The sequence below is a fragment of the Polypterus senegalus genome, unplaced genomic scaffold (assembly GCF_016835505.1).
Source record: "Polypterus senegalus isolate Bchr_013 unplaced genomic scaffold, ASM1683550v1 scaffold_1555, whole genome shotgun sequence".
Taxonomy (NCBI): Eukaryota; Metazoa; Chordata; class Cladistia; order Polypteriformes; family Polypteridae; genus Polypterus; species Polypterus senegalus.
Window position 1 is genome coordinate 27,946 of NW_024384011.1, and position 19,435 is coordinate 47,380.

At 40.2% G+C, this 19,435-nt stretch overlaps 1 protein-coding gene across 1 annotated transcript; it reads right to left on the bottom strand.

Moving 5' to 3' along the window:
• Positions 1 to 450: 450 nt before the first annotated feature.
• On the bottom strand, positions 451 to 19,142 carry LOC120521749 (tripartite motif-containing protein 16-like; the record flags this gene model as incomplete). Its single annotated transcript, XM_039743139.1, has 7 exons — positions 18,564 to 19,142; positions 10,817 to 10,912; positions 6,897 to 7,130; positions 5,694 to 5,853; positions 2,119 to 2,152; positions 1,836 to 1,891; positions 451 to 929 (listed from the first exon to the last, which is right to left on the bottom strand). Coding segments are annotated over exons 1-7 (1,638 nt in total), but the record flags the coding sequence as incomplete, so codon positions are not given.
• Between the last annotated feature and the right edge of the window lie 293 nt (positions 19,143 to 19,435).

Consider the following 19,435-nt stretch of genomic DNA (forward strand, 5'->3'; position numbering starts at 1 on the left):
ACAGGCATGTGGTCCTGCTGGAGCAGCACAACTGAAAGGCGCTATATAGATTGACTGACAGGTGACATTCAGTGACACTCTGAGGACACAGCAGTTGGGGTGTCAACCTGAAGGACATATGGTTGTGAATCAACAGTGACCCCTGCTGGTCAGACTGGTATTTGTAGGTCTGAGGTGTCACCGCCCCTCACTATGACACACACACCTGATTGGCTACTCAGACCCAATAATAATGGAGACCCTGACAGCCGCACTCGCCCCGCATTCTCATCCACAAATTCACTCACAGAGGTGCTGCCCCCCCACCTATAGTGGAAAATTAATTTTGACCCAAAACTGCAAACACAAAGACACCTGCGCTTGTGGGGACATCAAGTGACCGGTGGAGGGTACTGGTCAGTGGTCACATGGTGTCAGATGGCTGATTGTTACACTGGAGTTTAAAAAAAGCCAAAACCCTGGATAGAGGGGCTCAGTGAAGGAGGTGTTGAACCTGTGCAGGAGGGTCATTGTGTGTGAGACGCTATAAAATGACAGACAGCCAGCAGGCCAGTCCAGATACACACCTATTCTGGGGCTGTAGGGGGCTCTGATTACAGTCTGCTGATTATTGTGACGCACAGAGTACTGGGAATGAGACCACAGCAAACACCAGGACTTGTCGTTTCCCAGGCAGCACTCCCTGCCCTCTCCTTTCCTGCTCAGTCCTTTATATGCGACTCCAATCCTCATGATGTCTCCACTGCACTCCACCTCCCAGTAACAGCGAGTCCCAGTCAGAGCCTCTCTGCACAGAACTTGGGAATAGTAATCAAATCTCTCAGGATGATCAGGATATTCAGTCTTTGTCCTCTCACATGTCACTTTCTTGTTCCCTTCAGACAGACGGAGTTTTCTGTTTGCCGTGTTGATGTCCAGTGTGAGGGGACAGAAGTCTGAAAGGAGAGAAAAGAAAACGAGTGAGGAATTCTGGGAGTGTGTAACAGGACTGGGGGCGGAGCACAACACAGACAATTAACAAGAACCAATCAGGAGCAGCGCTGAAGAGACTCAAATAGTAAAGAGCTCATCTGATTGGACAGAATCTGTGGGGAGTAAAAATTAAATCATAAAAAGACAACAAAGTGAAAGGCAGGCAAGTCAGACATTTGAAAGTCATCTCAGTCATCAGAAATTATGATAAACAACATAAGGTCACCATTGAGGTCAGAGTTCTGATGGACTGTCCACACTGACCGCTGGCTTTATTAAATGACATGTTTTATTGTCACAGTCCACCTCTCTAATTTAAAATCAATCAACTGTCACAATTCACAACCACAAAAAGTATTTACATAAAAGCTGCAATCAGTATGTACTATTTTTTATCTATCTATCTATCTATCTATCTATCTATCTATCTATCTATCTATCTATCTATCTATCTATCTATCTATCTATCTATCTATCTATTATTTGCTGTCTTTCCCATCTGTCATTGTGTCTCTCTTTCTTTCTTTTGTGTGTTTCCTGTCATCTCTTTTTATTATTTGACTGTCATTCTTATCCAAGGTGACTTCCATCACCTGAGATTCCATTGTTTCCTTTTCTTTTCTTTGTCCAATCAGAGTCCAGGCAGGTGAAGTGACTTGCTGAGGTCACACAGTGGTGTCAGTAGTGGGATTTGAACCCACACCCTAAGAGTTTGAACTCCCAAGTCTTCACCACCACACCACACTGCATTTTCTCCTCCATTCCTCTCCATCTGTTCAATCTGAGGTCAGCTTTAATCTGGTGGTCTCCTAAGTGAGGTGGGCTGCAGTCCTGTGGACCCACAAACATCTTCAAAATATTACCAGCTGTGCTCACTTGAACATGAAGCTCTGTGAAGGAGGTCTTGTAGTCTTCACCTCTGGTTCAACAGACGGCTTTGGTTATTCCCTGCCTGAGTCTCTCTATCCCATAATGCACCAGTCACAGGACCCCCATCACTCTCAGCCGCTCAGTCACACAACACTCAGACTTTCATATCCTAAGCCTGTCCTGCTCTATTAAAACTTCACTGATTTTTATTGTGATGATCCATTCAGTCAAAGCACAAACTCACATTTTAAAAAGTCGTCTCTGCTCTGAGGTTCAGGAGGCTGGAGGGCGAAAACTGGAGCTTCATGAGCTGAAAATAAAAAGAAAAGAGAAGAAGAATGGAAACTGTGAAGATGGCATTGTGGGATCTTAGTTTAGTTCTTAAACACAGATTACAAATGCAGAGCAGTTCAAATAAAACATTTATAAAATATACAAGGGCTGGCAACATAGGCCAAATGTTGATCTGAATATTCATATTAATAATAAATATACAGGGAGTCAGAGAGTATTGAGACCCCCTCACTTTTTGAACACTTTACTGTGTTGTTGATTTAATTTTAAATGGATTAATGTGCCTGTGAGAGACAGTTGTACGTCACTGTGCTGATTGTACACTTGCTGGACTAATTCTTCATTTAGAAAGAACCGCAGCTACACCAGAGAGTAGATAACACCCTTCACCAGCTCGCTTCAAGTACTTTAATAGATTTGTGTACTTAAGTGTATGTGTGGTATCTAAACAGAAATAAATAAATACAATAAGTGCACAAATACAAATGAAATACATATATGAACATAACTAATTAAATGTCAAAGTTACACAGTATTCAGGAAGAGCAAAGTTAAACATCACTCATCTTTACGTATTGTTTAATCAAACCAGTAGGTGGCACTATTAACCAGAATAAAAGGAACAGCGTAACGCCCAAGACTATGGAGGAATATTTTGGACAAAACTAAATAAATAAATGCGCAAATAAATAAAAGTACTGTGAAATGTGAGCATAAATAAATAAATGTGTCACGAAATATGTTTTTTGTGGCTTTTTTATTTATTTATTTAATTTTATCCGTAACATTCCTCCAAACCATCATGAAATACGACTTGAAATAAAACTGTCACTTTCACTCGTCAAAATTGAGAGGGTGGGCTCTAACACCCCCTCTAGTTATTGATTGGTGAATCGATAGCACAAGAATTAATTAGAAAATGCTTACTACTGCCGATGAAATGGATTCTGCCAAGATATTACGTATTTCAGAGAGAGAATTGAAGATTTATCGGAAGAAATTACAATGTTGGCGGCTCTTTTAGACTCCGATATAAATTAAACTATTTTTGAAAATATCGAAGAACTGGTGGACCGGACTCGACTGCACTCCAGTGCTGGTGACGCAGTTCCCTGCTCTGGACGTCCATCCTTTGACATTCCAGCTGAGTCAATAGAACACCTTCTGTTAAGCGGTTTAAAAGTACGACAGATTGCAGATCTATATGGTGTATCGGAGAAGACGATCACAAGGCGAATGAGCCAGTTTGATATACGGTAAGCTGCACCGGCTCTATTAGTTTAGGTACTTTGACATGGAATGCCCAAAGCAGCGCCAACTAATATTTTGATCTGAGTATCAGACTCTTGTTTTACGAGTATAAAGTCAGGTGCAGATTCGCAGCTACTTTTCCAAACAACTTTACAACTCTGATCAGTGGCAAACATTGTAACAACATTTCAATTTCTTCCGATAAATCTTCAATTCTCTCTGAAATACGTAATATCTTCGGCAGAATCCATTTCATCGGCAGTAGTAAACAATTTTCTAATTAATGTGCTATCGATTCACCAATCAGTAACTAGAGGGGGTGTTAGAGCCCACCCTCTCAACTTTGACGAGTGAAAGTGACAGTTTTATTTCAAATCGTATTTCATGATGGTTTGGAGGAATGTTACGGACAAAATGAAATAAATAAGCAACAAAAAACATATTTCCTGACACATTTATTTATTTATGCTCACATTTCACAGTACTTTTATTTATTTTGCATTTATTTGTTTATTTAATTTTTCCGAGATATTCCTCCCTACAAGACGGCATTCGTTTAAAAAAAAAAAACCTTTACGTTTAATACTGTAAGAATCAACACATTTTAACGTCCGAAATGAAGTAAAATACAGCGCATCTCTCCCTAAGGTCAACAGTGCACAGACTTATCAATATGTTCATTCGCAAACAGCAAACATACCATAATAGCGCTTTTTTATACATGAACTGACCGTCAATATAAGTTGCAACTTTAACTAAGATGTTAGGTTAAAGTGAACGCTGCAAAAAAAGGAAAAGACTTATTTTGTCAGAAACGCACAACACACAGTTACAAAAGGTAACAGCAAACTGTAACTTGAAAAACGCAAACAAGCAGGAAGAGACTGTGAGCGTTACAATTCAGGAACAAAACGCTGTGCATGCGCAGTAGTCTTGTGGGGCGTGTCTTGCCGAGGTTCAGCATAAAGCAGGGAATTTTGTTCAGTGCCTTTTGTGCTCATCCGTCTACAGTCAGTAACCCATAATGACAAAGTGAGCGCAGGTCTTCAGGAAGGTCTGCACATTTATTATAAAACAAAACTGAAATGTCTCCTTCCTAGAAGTATTCAGACACTTAATTCAGCTCCTCTCTGTATTTGACTGAACTTTTTCTCCCTTCAGTTCTGACCTGTCACTCTGTCCCCATAGCCTCATCCTGTCACCACCATCTTCACTGTAGAGATGGCATTAGGCAGGTGGTAAGCAGTGCCTGGTCCTCACCAGACATTCTGCTTGGTCTTCTTTCTAAAGAGGTCCATGTTTGCCTCATTAAATCTTTGAATGTTTCCCTTGATGCTCTCAGGCTGTCATTTGTCTTTTACTTGAGAGTATCTTCACCCTGGCCGCTCTACCATAAACGCTTGATTTGTAGAGCACTGCTGAGATGGTGTTTCTGTCAAACAGTTTCTCTCATTTCAGCAGAGGACTTCTAAAGTTTGGTTTTAGTGACCATTAGGTTCTTGGTCACCTCCCTGGCAAACGCCATTCCTTCCCAGTTACTCAGACTGGCCATTTCTAGAAAGTGTCCTGGTGTTCCCAAACTTTTTCCATTCCCCAAATCTTGAGGCCGCTGTGCTCCTGGTAATACTCAAAGATTTACAAATGGCTTTATCCCTTGGCTCTGATCTTTGCCTCACCAAAATTTGATTACAGAGGTCTTCAGAAGGTCCCTTGAACCTCATGTCTTGGTGTTCGTGCTGACATACAATGTCATAAACATTCTGTATTTTATTCATATTGACAAGCAGGTACAGTTCTTCACATCTTCAGGGCTCCATCTAATTAAGAAATCCCACCCTGAGTCATTAGGGCGCTGCTCCTGCTAACGTCCTCACTTCAATGAGTTCACAGGCCACAAGACGAGTGACGTCACTTCCACTTATTAAGCTCCGACTCTTCAGTGACACCACTATAAAATGTCACCAGAAGTGGGTTTTCATTACAGATCTGTGACTGAGGAAGACGGAGCTCAGACTCACAAGTGACTTTAACTTGACAGCCTTTGATACTTCACAGAGTATATGGAAACACTATAAGGAGTGTAACATTTCAAGTTACAATTCTAAAACATCTGATTAAACACAGCTGATTATTTAGAGAGTTTGTTATCACTCAGCAAATGACTGTGAAAGGCACTATATAGTAAAAAAGAGTAAACAGAAAAGGATGGCAGATAAATGTTAAAGAGCAGTCCTTCTTCAGTGTCCACTTATTGTCACTCTGGTCCTTCTAATGGACTTCAATAACAAACATAATGTCACCTGTACCTGATGGAGTCCTTGTCATGATGACCCACTGGCTGATCTTCTCCAGACTCTTTGTCAGACCTGACAGCTCCTTTCTCATGTCCTCAGATGAGAAATCAGCGGTGACAGTGAAGCTCAGCGAGTCTCCATCAGCAGGAAGGACACAGCAAGAGGAGAAAGTCTGCATGAGGAGAGAAGAGGGGACGAGATTTATGAAAGGAGACATTAAAAAGTATGTAATGCTGATAAGAGGGGGCTTTTCTGAATTAAGGATCAGTGTGGTGGGCAGTCAGCGTGTGTTTAGATTGTGAGAACGACTGCCATTGACTTGTTGGTTATTTAGGAGAGAATATTTGGTGGAGTGTAGTGGAGCATCAGAGATTATCAACCTTAACAATCAATGAGCTTTTCACACAGGACTCCATGAGAGGAGAGTCAAGATAAAGTGACTGAGAGGGCAGGTGGGTCCAGAATTGACTTGGCACACAAAACAAGGCATTTTATGGTTCTGAGACAAACTTAATGAAATTAAATGTAAAGACTAACACATGTTAGGAGAAAGCTCTTTAATATGATTATACAATTGAAAGTCTGCAGCTCATAAGTTTGACGTGTGAGGAAATCCTAGGAGCCCTTGATTCTTCATCACCATCATCAACATCATACTCATCATCATCATCATCATCATCATAATCAATCATACAAAAGAGAGAAAGCTACGGCAAGCTGAGTTATGTAGCCACCACCATGTGTGGAGTGTAAATCAAGAAGAGAATCTCCATAATGTCTGTGAAACACAGTCGACATCAGGACTATTGTGTGGAGTGTGAGAGAAAAACACACGAAAAAGATGAGAGACGAGACTGGACTGTGGTGTCTGAGCTGTGAGGAAATGCTGAAGGACATCAGAAGGTAGCCTGGCTGAAGAGTTGGCACCATCTTTTATTAGATGTCATCTTTTACACTTCATAAAAAATTCACTTTTTCATACAGACAGCTGTAGATTCATCAATTTATTATGTAGTTGAAATTACCAACTTTGAGATATTTGTAAAAACAATATTGGAAATGTTGAGGAAATATGAAAAGACGATCTGTGTTGGGCTGAATGGCCTGTTCTTGTTATGTTGTACAAACTCCTCAGATTTTTTAATTTCTCTCTAAATGTTCTCAGGTCCCACACATCCCAGTCTGATTAAACTCCCTGTGAAGTGTCGCTCTCACCTGCAGGAAGTGTAGATGGTCCTTGGTCTCTGAAAGCTCCTTCAGCTCAGATTCTCTCCTCTTCAGCTCTTTAATCTTGTTCTCCAGTTGCTTCACGACTCCTTCAGCCTTTTCCATTTCTCTCTTTTCTTGTTCTCTGATCCTCTCAGTCAGTTTCCTGTGGGCTTCCTCAATGCAACGTATTAGAGCAGTGAAGCTCTTCTCATTTTCTTCCACCTCTTTTACCACAGACATCTGAATAAATTGGATAAAGATTTAGAATTGAGTCACCTGATAAGAATAACCAATAACCAAAACAATATTTTCCCTCCATTATGTTGAGTAACATCATCACTCTGCTGAAACTGCTATTAAGGAAACTGCAGGACTTTATGAGATACGCAGTCATGAAAGGCTTCCTTGTGAAGGATCTTGAGAGCCATTGACAGGAGCTGCTGGGGACACCTCTACTGTCTTGTGAGGACTCCATTTGACCTGACAGTTTGTATAAAATTCTGCCTTTAAAAATGGCATCTCCCACTCAGACTGAGGTTAGGAGTTGAGTAGGACAACAACACCAGGAATAAAGAAGAAGAAGAAGAAGAAGAAGAAGAAGAAGAAGAAGAAGAAGAAGAAGAAGAAGAAGAAGAAGAAGAAGAAGAAGAAGAAGAAGAAGAAGAAGAAGAATTTGTAAAGAGGAGTTAACTTGTGTGTTAGATGGTAATTGTGTTAAAATAAAACAATTTCTAGTTTGAGGTGTCAGACATCATCGTGTCAGACCTGTGAGATGGAGATATCAAACAAGAGGGTCTAGGTGTTGGTTAGGGGAATTCAGATTTCCTTTAATTTCATGAAATCTTTGCATACTTAACTTCTTTCATCTCTTTTTCATTGTAAAGCTCAGAGTTGTGAGTCTTTATTTCCATATCTGATGTAGTTCTACTTCATTTATGAACTTTGCATTATTGCTAATTAATTTGCTATTGCAACTATGACTCATACTTATATGATGACACCTGACTGAGTGTTACTATGTGGGAAGTAAATGTGAGGTAAAAGGTGGCTTCTGTCCAGGATCATCAACCCCAAAAATGGAGGTGTTCTGCTGTTTTCAGAACTTTGCACATCTGGACAGTGACTCACATAACTCTGTGACAGAAGGCAAGGATGAGAAAACCTAAAAGGTCAACTCATAACCAGCCACTAGAATGAGGAAGAAATGATAACATGAGATTTATAATTAGGGAATTTAGATGAAGCTTTACTCCAGATACAGAGAGTCTCATATGATGTTTTGCCTTTGATGCACATGTGTAAAGCCTCCTGGTTGGGTGGATAGGCCTGGCTCGAGTAGCGAAGGATGGATCCAGTTGTCATTGTCACATGTGACCAGTTTTAAGTGAACAATTACAAGTGGATGGATCAGACCACCAGTACTGCAGAACAATTTAAAGACTTTGGTAAAAAGCTGAGGAGCATTAGTGACAAAGTGATGAGAAGTTCAGCATATGCCACACATAAGACTGAGGAAATTAGATAGATAGATAGATAGATAGATAGATAGATAGATAGATAGATAGATAGATAGATAGATAGATAGATAGATAGATAGATAGATAGATAGATAGATAGATAGATAGATAGATAGATAGATAATGTCCCTCAAAGAGTCCAGAAAATCACAAAAATCCAGAAAATAACAAAAGCATAAGGCACAACTAAAAGAGCACAGTAACATAACAAATTCGCAGAGCACATTCACAATGAAACTGTGTCTTGGTACAGAAATGAGTGTGAAGAGTTCTGACTCTGCTGGATGAGAACTTTCACATAAATGAATCCTGGCAGAAATAGGCATCAGAGAGTGTGCTGCCATAGACAGGGTTAGAGCTACAATAGTGATCACAATGGAAACCAATTTGGGGTTTCAGACAATTAACCAAACTGAAATGCGAGGATGTGGTGGAAGATCTGGAATAACTGTTAGAAACTCACTGAGATACTGGAAGAATGTGTAAACTCCACACGAAAGTTAATGGAGGAAAGTGGATCTGAGATTCAGCATATGCCACCACTGGACAACCTTACTGCCCTTTGTAATAAAATATTATCAGTGAAGTAAAACATTTGAAGGTTTACATTATGTAAACTCTGCACCCAGTCAAACAGTGGAGATCTTTAAGCTCTGGAGCCAAATAAAACTGAGAAATACCACAATGAACAAGAGAAGGCCATTACAACAGAATAAATCAAGAATATCCTATCTCTCCAAATGCTATTTAACAGGAAAAGACAGGCTCTCAAATTAGAATTTATATCTTCATAACAAAAGAGCCTGAACTACCCATTTTTAAATCACAGCATCATTACGGTGAACATGGAGAGAAGGCTAATAAGATCTTAGCTCAGCAATCAACAAGCAGGAATTTGCAATGCAATAACAGAAATTACCAGCGCAACTGCAGATAAATTAATTAAGCCTAACATATATAACACACATTAAGCAAGTCTATAAATCTTCATATTCTACTCAGTTTAAAGAAGACGAGACACAGTCTGAGGAGTTCTTTGATGTAAAACAAAGACAACAGCTGTACACTATTAGTGAAGAGGAACTGGACAAACCTCTGACAATCTCAGAACTACTGGATGCTTTAAACTCACTCCAAAGTGGGAAAACAACAGGCCCTGATGGCACCTAGTGGAATTTTATAAAGACGTTTTCAACTAAGTTAGCTCCACCATTATTAGCAAAGTTAACAGAAGCAACAGACAACAAAAATCTACCTAAATAACCTACCCAATATTCCACACCTCCCACCGATTTCTTTTCCAGAAGAATTCCTGATCAGTCCTAAGGAGTCAGACAGCATCTCAGCAACATATAAAAACATTTCAAAGAATCTCCCCTTTAAGGGTCATAGGATACGGTGGGAAAAGGAATTTTTAATGAATATCTCAGAAAAGGAGTGGATGTCAGTCATGCATAGAATACACACCTGCTCCATATGTAAAATCATTTAGGGCCAAAATGTTTGCATGTTTTATCAGACAGCAGTGGAGTTAAAATCACTCCTAACTCACTAACAGCTGTGGTTGGTGCGCTACCAGAGGGGCCTAAAGTGGAGGAGGACACATTGACTGTAACTGCCTTTACCACATTGTGAGCTTGTAGTCTTGTGCTGTTAAACTTGAAGACCCCCAGCCCACCTGTGATAAGTTACTGGGTCACTGATGTTTGTCATTAAAAAAAAAAAATTCTCAGTTAGAAGATCTGTTCAAAACCTTTTTAAAATATGGCAAGATCTAATTAATAAAACTTTAAAATAAGCAACCATAGCAGGGGAAAAGGAAATTCTGACTTTTTATTTATTTATTTTTTTTATCTATCTATTTTAAATTATCAGGAATTTTGGCCCAGTTCTCAGCTCTTCTCTCTTTTTCTTGGCTGCAGCGTAAATCCTGTTTGGTATCTTTTAATTTTTTTTGTTTGTTTAGATTTCTGTTTTAACTTTCTGATTTTTTATTATTTTTTATTTTGACTTTGAAAATCATTTGTTGTATAAGTTGAAACTGATTGCATGCAATGATATTTTAAAAATAAAAACAACTTAGTCCATTAATGGACGTTGTGCCCGCTGATCTAATTCAGAACATCAGCGTCGACCTTCAGTGTGAGTTTCTGTCAGTAGAGTTAAGTCCCCTTTAAGCAGTTGATGGAATATCAGAGGACTTTAGGGTGATGCTATCTGAGTCTCCACTGAGAAACACCTCGGATTCTGTCAACAGATAAAGGCCATGAAGGACACCACAACACGTCTTCTCTAACTCTCCCTGCTCGTGTCCCTACTCATCATCACCAGTGAAGCTCTGCTGCTCATCAAGTTCTCATTTATTTCTCCTCTCTTTGATATGAAGTGATGTCTTTCTGTTTCACTCACCTTCATCTCGTCCATCGCCCTCCTCGTCTCCTTCAGTGTCTTCTCTCTCTCCTCAAGTCCCCTTTTGATGTCACTCAGTGTCACCCCCAGCTGTTTCTGTTTTTACACACAAGAGGACATGCGTGGTCAGATCAGAATTCACGTTCACTTTGTGATTTCTTCTCTTTCTGACTCCTAATATTTTCACAACACATTTGTTTGACATTTCATGACACAACTTAGATTTGATTTAACAAACAGGAATGACAATAAAGATTAAAAGAAAGGTTTAATTTAATTGACGTAAGATTGAGTTTGGGCTTGAAGAATGCGTCAAACAAACAAGACATTTTGAAGGCACACTGGTGTGTGAATTAGTTCTTGACGTTTAGAAGACATCACATCAACAAACTGCGAAATGTGAAGTTCACACAACACCAAAAATAATAAAAACAAACTGGAGTGTAAAGTAAAGAAACTGTTGAAAGGCCAGGAGGACTTAAAACTCGTCATGTCAGTAATTATAGGATCTACAAGGCCATTTGTTATCCTGAGTCGGACATGTGAGGACGTTGTCTGCTGTTGTCATTTTCTGCAGTCGAGTAAGATACTGAAATACACAAAAGATTCTGTTGAATTTACGATGAAAGCAACTACAAGGAATTCTAAATCTCAGAAATGATATTTATTATATATTACTTACCTCAGATATTTTGTTTACGTGACAGATCATTACTTTTAATAAAACTAAGGAGATCTGCCGACTACTCGCTTTGCTCGCCCACCCCTAGGTTTGGTTCTTGCGGAACTTCAAACATTTAAGATAAAATAAGATAAGATAAGCACTTTATTCATCCCGAGGGAAATTCTTATGTCATTGGCATGTTCAGTGCAACAAGAGAAACAAAGATAATACAATAAAGATTTAAAAAGAGAAAAATAGTAATTGTGCAAATAACAAAATACGAAAGCATATAACAAGAATATGACAATTAAAAGTGACTTAGTACTTGTGCCTCAGTAAAATGAGCTAGCCGCTTGTGATGACATAATGGGACTAACATACTGCCACAAAGGCTGAAAAGATCACCTACAGAACGAAGAGGAGTTATAAAGCCTTATTGCCAAAGGTAGAAAAGATCTCCTGTGGTGTTCAGTTCTGGATTTGGGGGCAATGAGTCTTTTACTGTGTGTGCTCTGATGGTTCCTCAAGGAGGCGTGCATGGGTTGAGAGGGGTTGTCCATGACACTAGGGAGCTTTATCAGCATTCTCCTCTGACACCTCCATCAGATCCTCTAGTTTGATGCCTAGGACAGAACCAGCCTTTTTAATCAGCTTGTTCAGCCTGTTGTGATCAGCTGTCTTCTTCACTGCACTGCCCCAGCTCACAGCTGCAATAAAACACCACACCACACTCTCCATCACAGAGTGATAAAACATTGTCAGCATTTTCCTGCATACATTAAATGACCTAAACCTCCTCATTAGGTAGAGCCAGCTCTTCCCTTTCTTGAGCACAGTGTCTGTGTTCTTGGACCAGTCAAGTTTATTGTCAATGTGTACTCCCAGGTACCTATAGTCCTCAACTACTTCAACTTTAGTTCCTATGATAGTGAAAGGGGTGGGAGGAGGAGCCCGCTTCCTAAAGTCCACCACCAGTTCCTTTGTCTTTGTGATGTTTAACTGTAAATTATTCTGCTCACACCACCCAGCAAAGCTTTCCACCACTCCCCTATATTCTTCCTCCTCACCATTCAAAAAAACATTTTAAAGGCTTAAGAGCACCTGTCTTTTTGTCTCACTGCCTTGTCTCTCTTCCTCCCCAGACATCCTCAGCTCCTCTGGGGGTCCCGCTCCCAAGGTGTGTCCCTATGAACAGGAAGATTTTCTATTCTTCCAATTGAGAGACGGAACTGTCCCCTCCGACTACACACAGAGCTCAATTCACTCCTGAAAGAGACTTATGTTTGTTTGAAGTGTCTGAATAACGTTTGTCTCTAAATTCTCCTCTATATCTGTGCTACTCTGTGACCCAAGTGTGACCGCGTACGTGGATTTCACTTTCACCAAACCACAAATCTTTTCATTCTTGCAGAGAGGCCTCTTCATTGGGAAGAAACACTACTTGTCCCTGATGGTAACACAAATTAGACGATCTACAAGTCTCCGACTTAAAGTTTCAATCCAAACAATATATTCAATCTCTTTTCACTGTTCTGTTATTTCACCGAGTAATAATTTCAGTTTGTTTGTGTGAATGTGATCTTTACTTTCATTTTTGTTGACTTTCGAAATGGCCAGAGTCTCCATCTTGTGGATCTTAAATCCGTCTCTCTGGACTTCTAAAAAGTCTCTTCAGAAATATCATGTCTCGTCTCTTATAATAGAGAGATGTTTATTATGTTTATGTGTTTTGGTTTCACCAGAGCCTTCAAGACCACCCAGCCATCCCTGTTAAGGGGTCAGCTCAGAGTTGTGCAGGTGGGTGATTCAAGTCCACTTTAGTTTTCTTACTGAATTTATGAAGAGACCCTCACAACAGCTAAGCCTTCTCCTTCACACAGTTATGGTGATGTCAACTCCCAGAATTCACCCCATGGCTTTATCTTAACTACCGATTCACAGTCAGAAGTTCTCAGACTCCGAGCAGGTGAACTCCTGACTTGGTTTATGGTCACTCAGGTGGAGGTGACGCTTTGTCCAGATTGTTGTGTCCATGAAGAGCTTCCTCTGTCACACATTTAAGAACATTCAGTTTGCTTTGTCTTTTTTCTAACAGATTCTTTTCTCTCTCTTGTCCTTTTCTCCTGTGACTGAGTTGTTCTGCAGTTTAAAGTCTTTGAGGTTTCACAGTTACTGGTTATCTTTTAGTGGCAAAAAAATGTACAACTGCTGGTTGACGTCCTCCTTCAGTAATTCTACAGATTTTAGAGGTGGTCTCTCTTACTTGTGAACCTTGCTTTCCTTTATCAAGTCAGGACTGAATGGAACCCCAACGTTCAACTCCATTACAGTGGTCTTCAGCTTTTACCGTCTGGCACTACATTACTGTTTGGAGCAGAAGAGATCATTTAGCCTTTGTGATGGCCACAATAAGGGTCTTACTACAGGGCAGAAGATAATCCAAGGGCAGAGATCAGAGGTTTAGTGCTTACAAAGGGTTATAAAGGACGGAGTGGACTTGCTGCTGTGGGTGTCTTGGATGAACAGAAATCCAACCTTTTTACTGCTAATTCCTGCTAAGTGTTGTCCATCAAGTTGAGTTTTGGCTCCTTCTTCAGTCACAAACTGATAAAGAGTGACATACTGAGACATCGCTGGGTGTCATTTGCTGTGGTTGATCAGACTGATCAGATGACACCCAAAACTGTCGAGGAGAGTCCTGGTGAAGTGAACTGACATCTGAGCTGAAGGTACAAGTCAATAAAAGAGGGGCAGGAGGTGGCAGCTTAAGAAAAAGACTTCTGACCAAGCAGTGCCAGTCTGTCCTACAATTACATGTCTGCTTTCAGGGACATCTGAAGAACTGATTTATGTAAATCAATCCAAATCAAGTGATAGCCAAACAACAGAAAACATAAAGAGATCAAAAATTAGATGTCGATATTAGTGACCTGATTTATAGTAAACTGAAAAATATCAGGCCACTTCATAGACTTCATTGTTGTATAAGATGTTGGTTTCTAAACGTGTGTTCACCTGTGAGCCGAGCTCTTTTAATATTCCAGCGAGGACTCTGCCACAATTGTGTCACTTACTGTGACCTGGCAGAGCCGATGTGACACTAGTCCTTTATTTAAAGAAACACTAAATGGTGGACTGAAGTTAAGTGTCTGAACTTACTGTACATTGAGGTTGTGTAGTGGTGATGGGGGATTTTAAATTTGGCTTAGATGGTCAGACTTACACTTCTAGTAAGTTCTTTACACTCCTGCTGGACTTGTTAGGGTTTTACCAAATATGAAAGCTCAGAGTCTTTGTCATAATCATACACGTGGTGGGATTATCACTCAGGGGTTTGACATTCAAAATGTCCTTACTGCTCCACTAAATAACATGATGTCTAATCACTAATGAAGAGCCTGATGAGTTATATCATTAAACACAGAAAATCTACACATGAATAGTATATTGACATTACTGAGCTGAACTTATTGTAAGAATCGTAGACTTAACTCTGGAGTACAATACAGATTGACATGTGACAATAATGTGTCTCTTAAACAGCCCTGAGATCAGCCAAATACAAACTCCGATTCTTTAAAAATGGACAAACACCACAAAGGCAGACGAGCAGCTAAGCACACTCAGCGTGTAAGTGTCAGCAGTACAGAGTGTTTCTATTGACGTGTCAGACCTTCTGTTGAATTACGTTTAGGATGACATTGTATGCTCACTTACTACGCTTACATCAGCCAACGGTAACATCATCTTGTTAAGAACACCTCAGGAGGGTCCGAATGTCAGACATTTCTACACGTAGCCCATGTGACGCTCGCACCCCTGCCAGTGGACATTTCTAGACAGCAGGCTATAGTTGGCCTCCCACTGCCTTAGAATCTCAAAAGAGAAACTGATCAGAGCAGAAAGAAACTCAGCTGGCTGTGAGGAGAGAACTCAGGTGTTTGTGGGCCATCTTGGGAATCTCATCCTGAGCTGTTTCATGACTTGCACCAGTCTCACCAGGATGGACTCCAGCAGCCAATGCTCTGAACGTGAAACATCAGGTTTATAAGGTCCAGTAAAACCGCGATTATCAGTCAGGGATCAGGACCGAGGCTGTGATGGATAAGAGAAAAGACAGATAACAGAGCAGCTACTTTAAAAATGACATACAGTACATTAGTGTAGCAAACAGTCGTAAAAAACTATATTAACAAAATTAATTAATTTTTATAATATTATAATGACCAGCGTAGTAAGCAAATACAACTCAGAAGTACTGGGGCCTCATGTATAAACTGTGCGTACACACAGAAATGTTGCGTAAAAACATTTACACATTCAAACCACGATGTATAAACCCTACACTTGGTGTAAAGCTATGCACTTTTCCACGGTACCTCATACCCTGTCGTAGGCACGTTCTCCGCTCGGTTTTGCAGACTTGCGTTACCAGCGTCAAAGCAGTGCTACTGTTCCTGTGTGGTTTTTCTTTCTTTCTTAGATGCACATTCCTGACGCGACTTTATAAGTACACTGAAACTAACCGCATATTGTTTATTAGTTTAATGCATCTGATTGTAATTAACCTATAACAACATAATGGTCCAGGGAATAGCAATAGTATTCCAATTACCGTAACTTCTTTAGCCTTGTTACTCTCACTGCACCTTCTTCTTCTTCTTTCAGTTGCTCCCGTTAGGAGTTGCCACAGCGGATCATCTTTTTCCATATCACTCTCACTGCACCACTCGGAGTATTTATATCACTGTATCTGAGTGGGGAATCACAGCAGCAGCTGATCGGAAAGATTAATTATCAGGACGCAGCATCAAGCACACGCTGCCTCAGCCACGGCAAAACGCTTCAGAACCTTTCCTGTACGGACCTTGCGGTTCACAAACAGTTTCATCCAAGAACTCTAAACGCACTCAATCAGTCCATCAAGTGCTCTTTGTAGAACTGTCTGTACTTATAAGTACAATCACCTCACTGTAAACTTGAGATACAGTTATAATATTACACAGTCTACGTCGCTTTATAAAGCGCATATTTACATATGATGACGATATCATTTTTAAGATAAAATGCAGCAAAATATGTTGATTATATTATACAGATAAAACTAACTTCATTTAAATAATCTGTATTGTTAATAATTAAACATGTGAGGTGATGCAGCGCTAGCTAGTTCACAGATTGATCCTGATTGATTGCTGTATGCTGGAAGGAGAGATGGATAGAATAATTAAACACGAACTATGAAGATATTTCAATGTTCCTTAAAAGTTTTGAAGAATCTTCATTCTAAGCTTACAGACAGCTTAACGTCCATTACAGAGCTGATTGTGTGGTGATTGGGTATTTGGAGGAAGAAAAGTAAGGACAGGAATTGGGTGTTAGTATGTTTGAAAGAGACAGTACCGCCACCGTGTTCCCATGTTTAATAACGTGCTTTAAATCCTATCATCATGAAAAACATATCACGTATTCATCTCAGTATTTTAATTATTCAGAGAGCTGTAATATCACGAATGTAATGGATTCTGTGTCCTGTCGGAGGAAGAGAAAGCCCGATTAAGAAGCACGTAGTGATTCATACACACAGAGCACAAAGAAGATCAAATACAAAACAAAGCATTTAACGTGCTACTTTAGTTACGATGGGATTTGAGAAACTAGTAAATTAAACAATTATAAGATGAAGTTTATGATGTTCTTCTTTAATGACTAAATAAACTACATGATTAAAGTGGAAATTTCAAAATTAAAGTTGACATTTCCTGCTTTTTTCCCCAAAGTGTGCCTACTTTTATTTTCTGTACCCTAATAAGCTTTCTTACGACATTCAGACGATGGGCTACGACTCGACTTTTCACGGCGACTTGGATATCTGACAACTTCTTTTTTATTTCGGGCACTGTGCAACTTTGGGGACTTGAGCTTTCGAGTTTCTCCGACACGTTGTCACTCGATCAACTTCTTTTTGTTGATTATTCCACTGTTTAAACCAACAAACAGTAAGTTTTTCCTTTGCCTCCACTTGGTATTCGCTGAAATTCTTATATTTTCCCACGTGCTTTTCCCATTGTCTTTTCACAAAAGGCTGAGCTTAAGGGCTATTTATATTGATTTGCATATTCAAAGAGTTTTAATTCTGGGAGGAGTTAGGGGGGGACAGCAGGCGCGTGAACATCCGTAACTTTTCACGCTGACTGGGATTTATGTAGCAGAAGAACGTTGAAGTTGTAGTACGCACAGAATCCTACATCTGGATATTTCTGTGCGTAAACACATATCGTGTTTTGTGCCTACGTCATGTTATAGTGCAAATTCTACGCACAGCGTTATGCATGAGGCCCCTTGATTTTTCTACGTTTAACGTGGAGTCTTTGTTTCCTCACAAGCGGTGTCCTGTCTTACACTCCGTTATTTGGCTTACAGAGCTCACCTCCTAAACAATCAAACAAAGCTTTCCGCACCGATCAGTTTATCTCCTGCCACTCTCGTTGTGTATTTCTGACACCACAAACACTCCTGCTTATTGTCTCCTGAATCCCTGCTCCACAACTTCCCTTCTCTCCTCACTTCTCCTGTCCGCCCCTCACAGAACAGAAGCCCCTCAGCCAGTCCCATCACTTACAGTTTTCCGCCCTTTCTGCCCCCATAGAGAGCATCACAAGCTGCCTGCACACCACAATATATTAATACAACCTGACATAACAGAATATATAAAGAAAATCACATGTTTCGTAAACGTTTAATAAGTTCAAACAGCACACACATATGTTGATAGGCCATAACAATGCATAGTAGTTTAGTTTAATTATAACAAAAGAGAAAAGCTACAAACCGCTATTAAAGCTGAAGGTACGTAACGGACACTGAGATTTCTGTTGTTCCAATGTGCAGAACTCGCAGTAGTAATTGGGAGACGCTGGCGTGCAGAAGGTTGGGTTTTGTTATTTAGTCCTGACAGTTAATCAAGTGACAGATAATCGAGTTTTACTGTAGATGAATAGATTTCTCTGTCATATTAAATGTACAAATTCCTTAACTCAAAGTTATTCAAACAGTTTCCATTAAACACTAAACATCACTCACCTGCTTTTCTTCTCTTTCCGTCTCCAGCTCGACCATTTTATGCCCATTATGTCCAGTCACCACACACATCATGCAGATACAGGAATCATCAGTTTTACAGAATATCTCCAGACTTTTCTGATGTTTCTGACAGAGTTTCTCCTTCAGATTTCTATCAGGATCAACCAGCTTGTGTCCCTTCCAGGCCGCTACTTCATAGTGAGGCTGCAGGTGAGTCTGACAGTAGGAGGCCATGCAGGTTAGACAGGACTTCACCGCTCTGAACTTCTTACCAGTACAGAAATCACACTCCACGTCTCCAGGGCTGGCATAATTCTGAGGAGTAGGAGGACTGAGTGTCGTCTTCTTTAATTTCTTGATGACTTCATTCAGCAGATTATTTTTTCGTAGAGCAGGCCTCGTGGTGAAGTTTTCTCTGCATTGAGGACAGCTGCACTCTTGGCTGTGATCCCAGTAGTTTGTGATGCACTTCAGACAGAAATTATGTCCACAGGGGATGGTGACGGGGTCAGTCAGGGTGTCCAGACATACCGAGCAGGTGAACTCGTCCTGTAATCCACATAGCTGGGCTTCAGCCATCGTCAGTCTGAGGAGAGGCAGGCAGAGAGAATCAGTCAGACAGACAAGGAAGTGACTTGTGAAGAAAAGAAAGTGAAAGTTTTCTGTGGTCAGTGAGGAGGATGAGGAGGAGGAGGAGATTTAAAGAGAAAGCTGAGAGCTCACAGAGAGAACATCTGAGAAGACACTGATGGTGAACAGTTAATGTGAGACAGGAGCTCAGAGAGTGAAGACCACCAAGTGAAAGAAGAGATGACCTGTCACAGGGGGTCTGCTAAAGTGTCATTCACGTCCGTATTTCTTATTCATTTATT